This window comes from Alligator mississippiensis, chromosome 2 (assembly GCF_030867095.1).
Source record: "Alligator mississippiensis isolate rAllMis1 chromosome 2, rAllMis1, whole genome shotgun sequence".
NCBI classification, from domain to species: domain Eukaryota; kingdom Metazoa; phylum Chordata; order Crocodylia; family Alligatoridae; genus Alligator; species Alligator mississippiensis.
Window position 1 is genome coordinate 124,250,109 of NC_081825.1, and position 13,439 is coordinate 124,263,547.

The window sequence follows — 13,439 nt, forward strand, 5'->3', positions numbered from 1 at the left end:
TGTTTAATTCTTGAGTGGTAGGTTCAAAAGGAAGTGAAAGCTCTAGGTTCTTAAATGTGACTAGAGTTCATGCCAATTCATTCTATTATGAATCAATTCTAGCTGCAGATCTGAGTTCTTCAGAGATTAGTGCAAGTTTAAATAGATTGTTTCCAGGCCTAATATCTCAGAATGGAATTAAGTGAACTTTCTATTTGTTTTCCCATTCAGAAAGCTTCTGTTGAATTTTAGATTTAAAGATAAAAAAACTAATGCAGGAAAGGAGAGACTGAGATACACGAGGCAAAGAATTGTGCCTTAAAACACAAAGTGCTGGTTACAACTGTGAAAATGGGGTAAGGATCATCTTTGCATAGCATGTTTATGCTCATATGTAGGATTTAAAATGTTGAGAAACACTTTCTATCATGTGCTTTAAAGCAGAACTCTTCTGGTATGCATCTGTCAAGAAGATAAAGTGGATCCCACACTCTATATGGCAAATGGGTAACATCTGTATTTCTTGAGAGATTTCCTAAATCAATAATAGACTTCTTCATTCTTTAATATAAACCCATCCCTGTTTCTTTTTTTTCCTTTCTGAATTCATCACAGGGGACTTCTTATCTGCTGGAGTGTTTTCATAAATTGAATATGTCCACAGCAATAGAGCTCCAAGAAATGAAAGGCAAAATAACATGGCTGCAAAACTACATGCTTAATTTCACAGGCCAGCTCCTCAGTGTGGAGGAAAGAAATGACGCTCTGATGCATCCATTAAACTCACAGGTCTGTATTTTTCTGCCTGAACTATTTGACACCCATTTTTACAAAACAATGTTCAACATCATTTATTTTTTACTTCAGAGGTTATTAAAATGGGGTAAGAATTAAAATGCCACATGGAGACCACATTATTAACTTTTAAAAATCAAAATCACCAGTTACCTGATCTCCTGGCCTTGCCCTGTTCTGTGCCACTTTTACAGCAAGCTGACTTCTGCTAACCCACACTTACAATGAAAATTTCAGAATTAGTAGCCAAAGTCTTTGGAATCCCCACTGACTTCACTGGGGCCAAGATTTCACATATGCAATTTAAGTACAAGTCTAATGACATCAAATAACTGCTTAATTTTAATGGGGCTAGGATTTCTTTGAATCACTTTTATTCAGAAATCCATTTTCAAGGGAGAAGCAAATTCAAAATGTGACTCTGCAAGTTAAATATGGCTACCCAGCAGAAATGAGTATTGTATACTACTATTATTATGGTATTTCTCACAATGTGAAATGGCAGATCCTTGGGAGAACCCAGCAGAGCAAGGTCATATAAATATCCTCCTTCCATTTAAGTGGGAATGCTTGGCCCCGTCAAATTTTTTTCCTATCTTGTAGTTTTACAGAAATGGCTTAGCATCATTTTTCTTTTTAACTCTTGCAGGACCCTTTTGAGTCTAAGATGAATGCCATGGAAAAGCAATTCAACAATGCCACAGAGGCTCTGAGCAACCTTCAAAACCGCCTTGAGGAGGTTAGCTTGCTAACTTATCTGAAATAAAATACAATGTGCAATAGACATTGACTCCTTCTGCCCAGTGTCTTATTTGTAACAGTCCTTTTTAGGGTGTGGAACAGGGATACACATGAATGTATCAAACCAATAATTGCCGTCAAGTACTTGGTGCACAAACTACTGTAAAAAATACATCAAGGCAAAGGCAACTATATATCTTGGTTAGGAAGCTACTGGAAGTATTGGCTTCTATATAGGATGTATAAAAATGCAGAAGATAGCAAAGTATTTAAAGAAATACAGAACTCTCTAAGAGCCAAGGTTCAGCTCCCCACAAGAAAATCAGATACTAACATGTTCAACACTTCTACCTTCATCAGCTACAGCCAGGACAAGTAATCTCCTGCTCTGTACTGCTACACACTCTAACCCTACTAACAGTGGATCAATGAGTTTCCAAGAAGCCCTTTAACTTTACTAGATTTTCCTTTCTAGGACTTGTAATTTTTTCTAGGGAAAATCATAGAATCACAGGCAACTGTTGGGTGGGGAGCACAGGGGAACACATGCCCCCCTCCCCCCCCCCCCCGAAATTGGCTCCCAACTTGGCACCGCTCAGGACGGAGCAGGTTTTTTGCCATGTGGGCCAGCAGCGTGTTTTGGTGGGGGGGAGGGCACTAAGTCATGGCACAGAAGTATAGGAGTGGATTTGGGGCTTTTGGCCTGCCCCTGGGCCCGCCCATAAATTGTGCCCCCCCAGACTCAAGTGGCACCAGTCACCCCTACGTAGAATCATAGAGTTGGAAGCAGGTTTGCCAACTGTCCATAAATTTACAAGCTGTCAATAAAAATTTAGGTTAAAAATGCCTGTCCATAACGTCCATAAATACATTTAAACTGTCCAGAAAAACAATCAAGCTCTAGTTCCTTTGTGAAACTCCCTCTTGGAAAGAAGCTGCCCCTTAGAGCTTGATGGAAGGAGAGCTAGAGCACAGCAGTGCCATCTGGTGTCCAAGTGGGACTGCAGCACCCTGCAAGGAGCCTTCTCAAACAGCCTTGTTAGACCTCTTTCCCCACCACCTCCCTCAGCCATGTGCAGCTGCTGATGCTTCCCATCCTATAATACTTCTGGGTTGCAGATATGCTTCTTTAACACGGGGTCCATGCTCAGACACAGGCAGTGGAGCTGCTAGAGGTAAGGTTGGGTGTGGGCTGCAGGGTGCAGCTTTGTGGTCAAGACCAGCAGGGTATGGGGATTAATAGGGGACCCTGGAGGTAGAGGCAGCATGAGGTAAAACTATTGCTGTCATCAAGCAGGTTTTTCAGCCCAAGATTCTTTTTTTGTTGCAAACTTTTTACCGACAACTGAAATTTTTGGCTTTTTCAGTATGCTTGGTGTTAAACCCCTACATCTGAACCTAGCTCTTCTAACTGGGGCCTTGCAGCAGAAGTGTTACTTTTACATTATGTAAAACAGATATCATCATTAAAGCATATGTCAGTAAAAAAAAAAGTTTGTCATTAAAATTTTGCAGATTGTCAATTAAAAAAAAAAAACCTCTTGGGTTGGTAACCCTGGTTGGAAGGGACCTCAAGGATCAACTCATTCAACCCTCTGAAAAAATCCTGGATGCATGCTAGACAAATGCTTATCCAGCTGCTTGAATATTTTCAGTGAAGGCAATTCCACAACTTGCTTGGGCAGCTTGTTCCGTTGTCCTATTCAACTGATAGTAAGGAAGCACACACCCCCTTTCCAATTTAATCTAAATTTGCTTTGCTGAAGTTTAAACCCTTTGCTTTGTGTCCTGCCTTCAGGGGCAAGATAGAGCAGTTGTTCTCCCTTTTTTTTATGGCAGTCTTTCAAATATTTAAAGCCTGCTGTCATGTCTTCTTTTTCTCCAATTTAAACATGCCTACTTTTTTCTTCCCTTTCTTTGCAGCTTGTACTGCAGCTCCTTTATGAATTTTGTTACTCACCTCTAAGTGTACTAAGGCTTAAACTCAGCTCTATTTTCTTTGCCTATCTATACCATCATCTATGCAGATGCTTTATCAAAAGGATAATGATAGGGGCATCAGGTGTGTTAGTCAAGGAGCAACAGAGCACTTTGCCCATACTGCACTAGAGCAATACTGGCTACAGGGTATACAGAGCTGTGTGTATATTTCTATATATATACTGATCTGATGGCCACCTACAAGTTTATCAGGGGTGACCACCAGTATCTGGGGGAACGTTTGTTCACCAGAGCACCCCAAGGGATGACGAGGTCGAATGGTCACAAACTACTTCAAGATCGTTTCAGGCTGGACATAAGGAAGAATTCCTTTACTGTCCGAGCCCCCAAGGTCTGGAACAGCCTGCCACCGGAGGTTGTTCAAGCGCCTTCATTGAACACCTTCAAGATGAAACTGGATGCTCATCTTGCTGGGATCCTATGACCCCAGCTGACTTCCTGCCCTTTGGGCAGAGGGCTGGACTCGATGATCTTCCGAGGTCCCTTCCAGCCCTAATGTCTATGAAATCTATGCATGTGTATCCCCCTGTCCCAGATAAATCATTGCCTGTACATCCTGCATTAGTTCAGTGTCGTATGCCTATGTCATGTATAGCTCCATTCACGGCTGCATTTATATCCAAATTTCCTTCTCTTGATTCAACACTGAAAACACTGAGGAGCTGCAGTATATTGGCAAACAAGGCCCCATCCCAGGCAGAGTACAAGGGCTGCAATTTCAGCCCTCAGTTTGGCACCTGAATTGTGCTTTTGTCCATCATGACATCAACAGAAGCATTTCACTGAATTGCTGCCTTGTTTTCAGTCACAGTCAGAGCTCAGTATCACTCTGCATTTTGCATAAGGTATCTTTGAACTTATCCCCAGCACAGTCTAACGAAAAGACTGGACTGGGCTGCGTAGAGAGCAATGCTACTTTCTTTTCCCAGGTTCAGGATCAGCACTATTTAGTTTCAAAGTTTTCACTGAAGTGATCATATTCTCTTTCGCTCAGTCAAAATCATGGTGTCCTCAGGTTCATTTAGTTTAATAATACTTGAAGCAAAGGGTGTGTGTGTGTGTGTGTGTGTGTGTGTGTACCTGTTTGCTTCAGGTATATGTGTGTGTGTGTGTGTGTGTATACACACACACACACACACACACACACACACACACACACACACAGAGCAAACAGTCAATTATCTAGGGTGAAATAATCTTCTCTGGTGGGGAAGCAGGACTGGTGTGGAAAATGTATGCTCTGGCAGTTTATATCCTGGGATTTAATTTACATCTCTGAGTTCTCAGGTACAACTGAAGGGAGGGGACATGGTGCTGCTTTTTCAGGTGGACCAAAGGCCTGGTCACTTTTCATAGAAATGAAGTAGTCTTAGAACCAAATGTGAATTCAAATCAGTGAGATTATGCAAAAGGATGGTGCTTAGAAAGAATAGTGATTTATTATCTTTGGTAATATTTATATTTTTCTTTACAATCTTAATGCGATTTATCATTGGTCCTACAATCAGGATATATGAATATTAATAGCAATACATTTATTGTTATATAGTAAAGGCCAAGTTCTGCCCTCAGTTACCTATATAACCTGATTGATTTGAAGGGATATAATTAGTAAGGTAAAAAATGTGGCCTTATCATTTCACATTTTCAGAATGCACAATTCATAGTACATAGATAAGGCTAAACCCTTATGGACACGATTAATAGGAAGTACTACGGTGTTTAACTGGGAAACAAGCACTGCTGCTTACTTTAGGAACAAGGCAGAGACGTACTCCTGGGTTAAGTGGAAGTTACTTGCTTCTACAACAATACCCCACAACACACACACACTCCCGCCTTAAAAAAAAAGTCTTCAAAATCCCCAACCCCTACAATCATCAATCTGCAGATAGAAGTGGGGAAGATTCTGGAGCACAGGGCTAGTATCATTCATTCTTAAACCCTGTAAAAAGTTGGCAGGTAAATGATGCCACCTTGAATGATATCTTTCTATAGGGCCTTGCTTAATACGGCCTGAGTCCCATTTGGTATCTGTAGAATCACACAATCCTGGAAAAAAAGTGCTGTAAGGGGCCTCAGGAGGGCAACCCCTTGCTCTCAAGGCAAGATCATTCTAGGTGTGTCTAACCTGCTCTTAACCTGGTTCCAAAAATAGAAACTTCACAACTTCTGTAAGTAAACTGATCCATTATTTAAGCACCCTCAGTTAGAAAGTTTTTTCCTAAAGTCCAGCCTAAATTTCCCCTGCTGCAATGTATTACCATTACTTCTTGTTCTGTCCTCTGTGGCCACAGAGAATAGTCTATCACCAACTTCTTTATGCTCTCCCTTCTTGTATTTTAAGGCTGTTAAATTTTAAGACAGGTTGTCTGCATACCATTGGTGGTACCACAGATTGAGAAGACAGCCTCCTTTGCAGTTCAGCCAAATCCTAAACAAATATTGCTGAAACAAAAAACTGACTTCACCACTAGATGTCACCAGAATACTAACACTATCTCACAACTCAGCAACTGTAGCCCTTTTACCATTGAAATAAAATGTTCCCAAAACATACAGATTCAATTCAAGAAAAGGAAAATGACTTTGTTTCGGTAATTTGCATGTAGAAGCACCAAATAAACCAACACTCTAACATGCTGTCTACAATAAAAGACTCAAGATCCTTGTTATATAAAGTTCAGCAATGAGTTGGAGCCTCATTGTTGCTTATAGTAAGTACCTTTTTTGGCAATCTAAATGAAGAGGTTAGTGATGGGCAGGGCTTGGTGACATATCTTCCCCAGTGGTTGGGATTGAAGAATAGGTTGGGATGCATAAGTGAATACTGAGTAAGCCAGTTTCCCAACCTCAGGAAAACTTTAGAGAAGTTGGGTATTTTTCCCATATAGAATTAAGACAAAATGTCACATCCTGGAAAATTGTTGCGAGCAAGCAAACCAAAGCTAGATTTAGTTTGGCTCACTTGGATCCTGATACTTTTATGTTCTTTTTTTGCTCGTTTTACTGGAATTGGTTTAAATTTCCAAATAAAAGTGATTTCAGAGAGTTTCAGAACTTTATTGAAATATTTTCAAAATAAGAAATTCATAATATCATAGGAATAGAAGGATGCCACTCAGTATCTAATTCTCTGTGATAGCAAGCAATCACATCATACTAATTACTTTAAGAAACTTATCAAGCTACATATTAAGCTACTTAGTTTTTTGTCCCATTCTTCCACAACCTCACTCCTTGTTAGAAATGGTCTTTTAGCTTCCAGAGTCAAACTATTCATTGATAATTCATGTCCCTTTGTTCTTGTGCCACCATTGTCCTTCAGCTTAAAAAGCAATTTTCTTTCCCTCATCTTTACACCTCTGAGCAATGATATTCCTTCCTGAGTCGTCTTTTTGCTAGGCTGAAGAAGCCAAATTTAGTCATCCCTCATAAAATGGGATGAAACTGCTGAAATTGATTCTTTCCTACAAGCAGTTTAGAGCAAATTGGCATTTCTTAATGAAAAATATGTTTAGCTGAGACCTTCCTGGGTAGCTGTAGTATAGCACTCCCTTTGGTTAGGCCACATTTGTTTTGTATTTGACCTAAGCTGAGGAATTTAGGGTCCCACACTAGCAAAATAAAGAGGCCTTATTATAAATGAAAATTATGTTCAAACTTCTTGGAACTTTCAACCCAGCACCTTCCATGAGCACTTAAGTCACACAGTGGTATACTTAAAGCCCACATTTTTCAAAATAAAAACTGCTGTAACACTGGATTTCTATGCTCACTACCACGGAGATATTTATTTCCAAAGTGTTTGCAAAGAAATAGATTTTGGTTTAGTGTGATCATCAGGCAGTTATGAGTGCAGTCAGTATGAGAGTGTACTGTATGCCTACAGCCTAATTAATGGCACCCACTATTGGATTCGCCTCACCAGGGCTGGAATTGCACAGGGAAGTAGGAATGAGTGCTAGTAGTACCAGGTGGAGCCCCAATACCCATCCATCAGTGGTAACATTGAAGCCCCTCTCTAGGGTTTGGAAGAGGTTACAATTCTTCTGAATGAATGTGGGAAGTGTACTTGAGGAGCTATAAGGAGTAGTCTTGCACAAATACATTATTCACTCATGAGACAGAAAATATTTTTTTCCCTTTATAAAGGAATAATATAGTTATGCATAAAAAATGTATTGCTTTGCATTATGTGGTGCATTGGCACTGATTAAAATCTCACTGATGTAACATATAGCATATCTAATAATGGCTCTTTATTTGACAGGGACTGGACACAGTGTTTTTACAGATCTCTCAGCTTAAAGACGAATTCTTCTTTATTGAGAGCTTCTTGAATCACACAGATATGAAAAGATCAAAGTCCTATATGTCTGCATCTAAACTCTCAAAGGAAACAGAAGATACACCTGCAACTATCCCTCCAAATCCCCAGGCTGATGGTGGGTCAGATATTTTAGTCCAGATTAAGATTTAAATTTATCTTTTCAAATTTAGCCCTCAAGTGAATATGAATGATCAAGTGAGTTTGCAGAAATTGGATTGGATTGAGATGTACTTGTAAGTACATCCCTTAAATAGAACAATTCACTCTACTAAAAGAAAGGATGCATCTCAGTGGTACTGAGAACTGAAAATCCCCAGCTGACTTGGAGAATGGGAGTTAGCTCTTGGGATTTGGCACTGCGATTGCACAGTTCATTTTACTTTTGATTTCCCTGCCTGGTGCAGCTACTGCCCAAACAATACTTGCAAGTTTTCAAGAAGCTAGGAGCAGTGAAATAGCAGTCACTGATTTTAAAGTCTGTTATTTCTTCTTCCTGAAATGATAATAGTAAAAGGAAAGCCCATTTGAAATTCATCTAATCAAATATTATCACTTCTGGTCAATGCAAGTCCTTACAGATCATACCAGTGTAATTTTGCTATTCTATTCATGGGGGAAACTTCCTCTCCAGTCTCTGATGGCAATTGCTTTATGACATGAAGCATGGTATTAAACTATCTGTACCATTATTTTAACTTCCATACCTACTAGTATTTGGTGTTTTGCATTTTAAAAGTGTTTTACAGTATTTGCATGAATAACTCCAACCATTATATTTACTGTATAAAAGTATGTTTCCTGTTATTGGCTGAAGTTTTATTTCCCTTTATATTCATTAAATCACTCCTTGGTATTTTTTTATTTTGCAAAAATAAAAATAAATGGCTGATCAGTTTTCACTGCACCCTTTATAAATCTGAATACCTCAATTAAGCCATTGCTATATCTTTCCTTTTCCAGAATAAGTAATCTTTCTTTTGTAGTCTCTTCTATATAAGCCTCAGTAATCATTTTTATCGTCTTCATTTTGGCATTTGGCATCTGCAACTTTTTTAACCAGTCATTAGTATCACATACTTTCTATTTATCAACATACTGGGATTTTTTTTCAATGTCCTATGGAACAACCAAGATGAACTTTGAGCTAATGTGAAGACTTTTGACAGCTAGAGATACAGTCCAGGTAGAGGTCTCTGTTGATTGGTTCTTCAGTCCACTGTTGATGCCTGACTTGCTGAAGCTACTTGGTGGCTATTTAAGCATTTTCTGAGTAGGAAAAATACAGAATATTTTATTGAGTTAACAATAACCCAGGAAAAGATTTTTTGAAAGATGCCTAATATCTCTTTTGCAGGGATCCTTTTATTTTGTTTCAACATAAATGAATGCTCAGAATAAAAAAGACCTTGTCTCATTTCAGCATTGCAGCTGGTTTTACAGGAAGATATTTTACATTACACCCTATTTCAAATACACTTCAACATATCGAGCAAAGAAGTGACACTAATGCTCACAGGTCATTCAATAGGAACTATGTTTAACATTTTAATCAGTATGCCAGTCACATCTAAACTGCCAATTTTTACGTCAATTTGTACGACATTGTTATTAATTAAAGGCAGTTCCTCAGATGGCTTAATCTGAATGGCGCTGGGAACATCTACACGTGCACATTTACTGAGCAGTAACCAAAATTACTGTGCAGCATAGGCCCACATCTTCATGTGCATGCCTGTACTGTGCAGTAAATATAGTGACTTATGCCGACTATAATGTAAATTTGATACCTGCATCCTGCAGTGTTAATGAGCTTTAACACCTGGACAGGTAAGATATTGGCCTATTCCTGCTTACTGTGCAGTAATTTACTGAGCAGTAAATTTAAGCTGGCATAAATACACGTGTAGACATGCCCACTGATTTGCATTATCTGAGGATCTGCCCCTACTCAGTTTAAAAGTTCATTTTGCCCTCAATGGGTGAATCACTGCAGAAAACAAAGAGAAGTTGGTGCCATTGTACATTGGAAGCAGGCATCATGCAACCTAAGAATCAGTTTATTTAAAATAAATTATGCAATATTTGTCTTTCTGTCTTTGGTAGTATAAGTAATGTAATCTTCACATGGTTTCTCATGTAATGAAAGGATCTACTATAATGTTCCCTATAGCACTACTGAAGAATCCAACAGCCCAAATTCTTCTAGACCATAAGACAGAAGCAATGGGGCCAGAGACAATGCAGAAGCCCAAAATAAACATTTCATTTATAAAGAAACTTACAGGTGAGATTGTTGGTGTCGGAACGTATTATCTGCAATTGAGCAGAATGAACAAATGCTGTGAGATTTGTATCGGTTCAGTTTTAAACAATATTCACTAGGGATAAAATTCAGTCCTGGACAGAGGGACTGCAGAAGGCTTCAAATGAGAACATCCTAATACAACATCAGATTTATGTGGATGTAACTTCTACTTTACACTGGTAAAAGTAAGGTCAAAATCAAATTCTAATCTTCTTCTTGGTTTTCATCAGACAGAATTATTCCCATGGCTCTAAATCTTTTATTTGTTCTTTTCTGGACATATTGTATTTATGGTAAATCATTTGTGAGTGACCAGATATCAACAGAGAAATCAATATAAGTTCTGACCCTTGATTTTGTTTTCTTCTTTGATTATTGTTGGGAATTTAGCAGTTATTTCCACTAAGCTGTTCACATTGACTCCCCAGTTTATTACTAGTACTGTTACTACTGCTCCTACTACTATTTTCTTGACTAGACATAGTTAATCTAGAACCCTCCAGTCATTATTTTGTACTTGAATATCATCTACACTCTTGTTGTGTAAATTCCTAGTTTATTTTATAACTTTCTGGGCACATCTACAAGTTCATTAATTCACCTTTGCTACTGCGCACTAAGTTTAGTACCTCTAATATGAGGTACCTCTAATACGAGGTACAATCACAGCGTCTCATGCAGACACGCCTTCTGTTGTGCTTCATAATCACCTCTGGTCTTAAATTAGCTAAATAATGTTGTGTCACTGGTATATTTTACCTGTTTTATACCTTTCCCTAGGAAATGAATATAGTAAATAATCATCCTACCAAAGTGGTTAATGCAAAACTTCATGTGGAGAGGGACGGACAATTCTTTCTGACTCCTAAAGGACTGGTTGTTTTATGTCCATAAGCCAAATCATATACTCTGGTCTAAATATCCATCAGCAAAAAAACCTGCTTCAGGAAAGGGAGAGGCTGCCTCTACAGATTCTTTGGGAAACAGCAGTATCTTGTAATCTTTATAAGTGACTTTCTATTTTGTACATGCTGATTAGAAAATTATTTCTCTGTCTCAGGGTCAGAGAAATGGATAATAAGTGTACTTGCTGACTAGGAGCTCAGACTTGGCCCCTTTCCAGATACTCAGTACATTCTTGGTATAAATAGGGTCTTTGTAAATATCCAAAAATGAGATTATCTATCTATCTATCTATAGATCTCATTTTTGGACATTTACAAAGATCCTATTTATACAAAGAATGTACTGAGTATCTGGAAAGGGTATGCATATATATATATATATATATATATATATATATGGAATTTATAATTCTATGGTGATGTATACGAGTCTGAAATTACTTGAGTTTATTGTGAACTAATTTATCTGTGTCACAAGGACAATGGAAAGTAGAAAGGATTATTTTCATCATGTTCACTTAAAGGCTATATCAATAAGCATCAACCAGTCTGGAGTTTCAGGCTAGAGCTGGCTGAACAGCAGTTTTCCTCAATCCATCTGCATCCTAACCAGTGATATGCTGCTCAAGAGCAGTATTATGGTTATTTGTTAACTGCTAGAAAATCATTCAAATGCAACACAATTTAAGGATTAAGGAATAGTTGCCTGAGGCAACTCTTCAGCTGTTCCAAGCAGCCCTTGGCTTCAGCTGGAAGTATGGTCCATTTCTTCTCACTATTTGTACAACAGATCTCCCACCTTCACTCCCTTATAAAGTAAAAGGTTGAAGTTACATGTTACACTTCAACCATACTAAATCTAGGGAATTGTTAAAGTTAGAAGTTAAAGTTAGAATGTGGTGTGAGCAGTCGCACATTAAGAGTTAATCCCATTTCTTGCCTGCACAGCTCTGACTTGTCACTGTGGCTAGGGACAGACATTCAAAAACCTGAGCCTGAATTGATTCAATCTTTGCACATCAGTCCAACCTGGCTAGGCTAAATCACTTTGTAACTGCACAGAAATCCCAGAAATGCCTGCAGTGGCTTGGGCTAGAAGCCGTGGAATGCTAGAGCAGTCCTCCCTTCCTTCCACAGGAGGTGAGGTAGGGTGTGGGCAGGATACTCTGATTAGCCCAGAAGGGAATAGGTAACAGTGTTTTTCACCCCAAACTTAGTGTTTATCACCCCATTAGGAAAACAACGGAGGGACATTACCAGCTACCTGTTGATTCTGCTTGTTGATTCTACCTGTTGATTCAGCGCAGATCATAGCCAGCTTGTGGTCTGCAGCTAATACACAGACACCTCCTCAGCAAGGCAGAGGGGAGGGGGGATTCCTGTTTAGCAGGGACTGGTGAGGGGGAGGGAAGGGAGCAGCCTGCAGTCTCTGTAGCTGCAGCCAGGGAGCACAGGGGAGTGGCCAGCCCTGCTGGGGAGCAGAGAGCCCTGCCCAGCCCACAGAGTATGCCAGGATGCTGGGGGAGTCTGATTTAATTTAAAACAGCAAGGGGTCTGGGACAGACATTACATAAACTGGTTTGAGCCAAATCAGTTAAGTCTGATACTACATTCAACCAGCTTTATCTCAAACTAGTTTCAGCCATATTCCAACTGGTTTATGGGCACTGAACATCTATTCTGTTACAGGTTTAAACAAGTTTCTGATCATTTAAACTGGTTTATGTGCAATGTCTGTCCCTAGCCTGCAGGGCTGGTGACCAGGGGCATGGCTAAGAGCCAGGATACCTTGGCATTATCCCTCCTGTGCAGGGGGGAGGGAGGCTGGGAGCTGTACATCCTGGGATGCTTGGACTACTGTAAATTGCTCAATTTATCTTCATGGAGCAGACTGAAATTATTAATTAACACAAGAAAACCCTCACTTGAAGTGGCATAACTTTTGAGATGTTCAGAGGGCATTTAATGTACCATTCACTTAAGAATAATCGGGGAGGGTTCTAGACAGAAGCTCTTCAGTGAAGCTGAGTAGACAGAGGAGCTTTAAAGATAAATCTGTTTTCTATGTTCTAATAATTATCTTGCTCAGCATTATAAGAATGTGACTTTCTGTGACTATTTATCATTGTCACATGAAATGTGTTTAATCTTTCTGAAGGGCAGGGAAAGAGCAGAAGCAGGGCCAATACTTCACTATGTTGGTTCATCCATTATTGCCATTTATGTAGTCAGGTCACAGTCATGGTGGCAGGATTGTATAGCTCCAGTTTTGGTCACTCCTGGACCTATGTGGAAGAACCAGCACTCAGACCTGCTACTTAGTCTTGGATTGAGGACTTGATCCTATTTTGGCAAAACTCACATTGACTGCAATGGGAAT

At 39.3% G+C, this 13,439-nt stretch overlaps 1 protein-coding gene across 1 annotated transcript in view; it reads left to right on the plus strand.

The window, feature by feature from the left end:
• Positions 1 to 13,439, plus strand: part of LOC102575854 (uncharacterized) — a 64,980-nt gene that overhangs the window by 48,143 nt on the left and 3,398 nt on the right. Inside the window, exons 6-9 of the mRNA XM_019495005.2 lie at positions 595 to 768; positions 1,424 to 1,513; positions 7,790 to 7,964; positions 10,020 to 10,133. Of these exons, the coding sequence (XP_019350550.1) occupies positions 595 to 768; positions 1,424 to 1,513; positions 7,790 to 7,964; positions 10,020 to 10,133 (553 nt within the window). The remainder of the gene's footprint in view (positions 1 to 594; positions 769 to 1,423; positions 1,514 to 7,789; positions 7,965 to 10,019; positions 10,134 to 13,439) is intronic.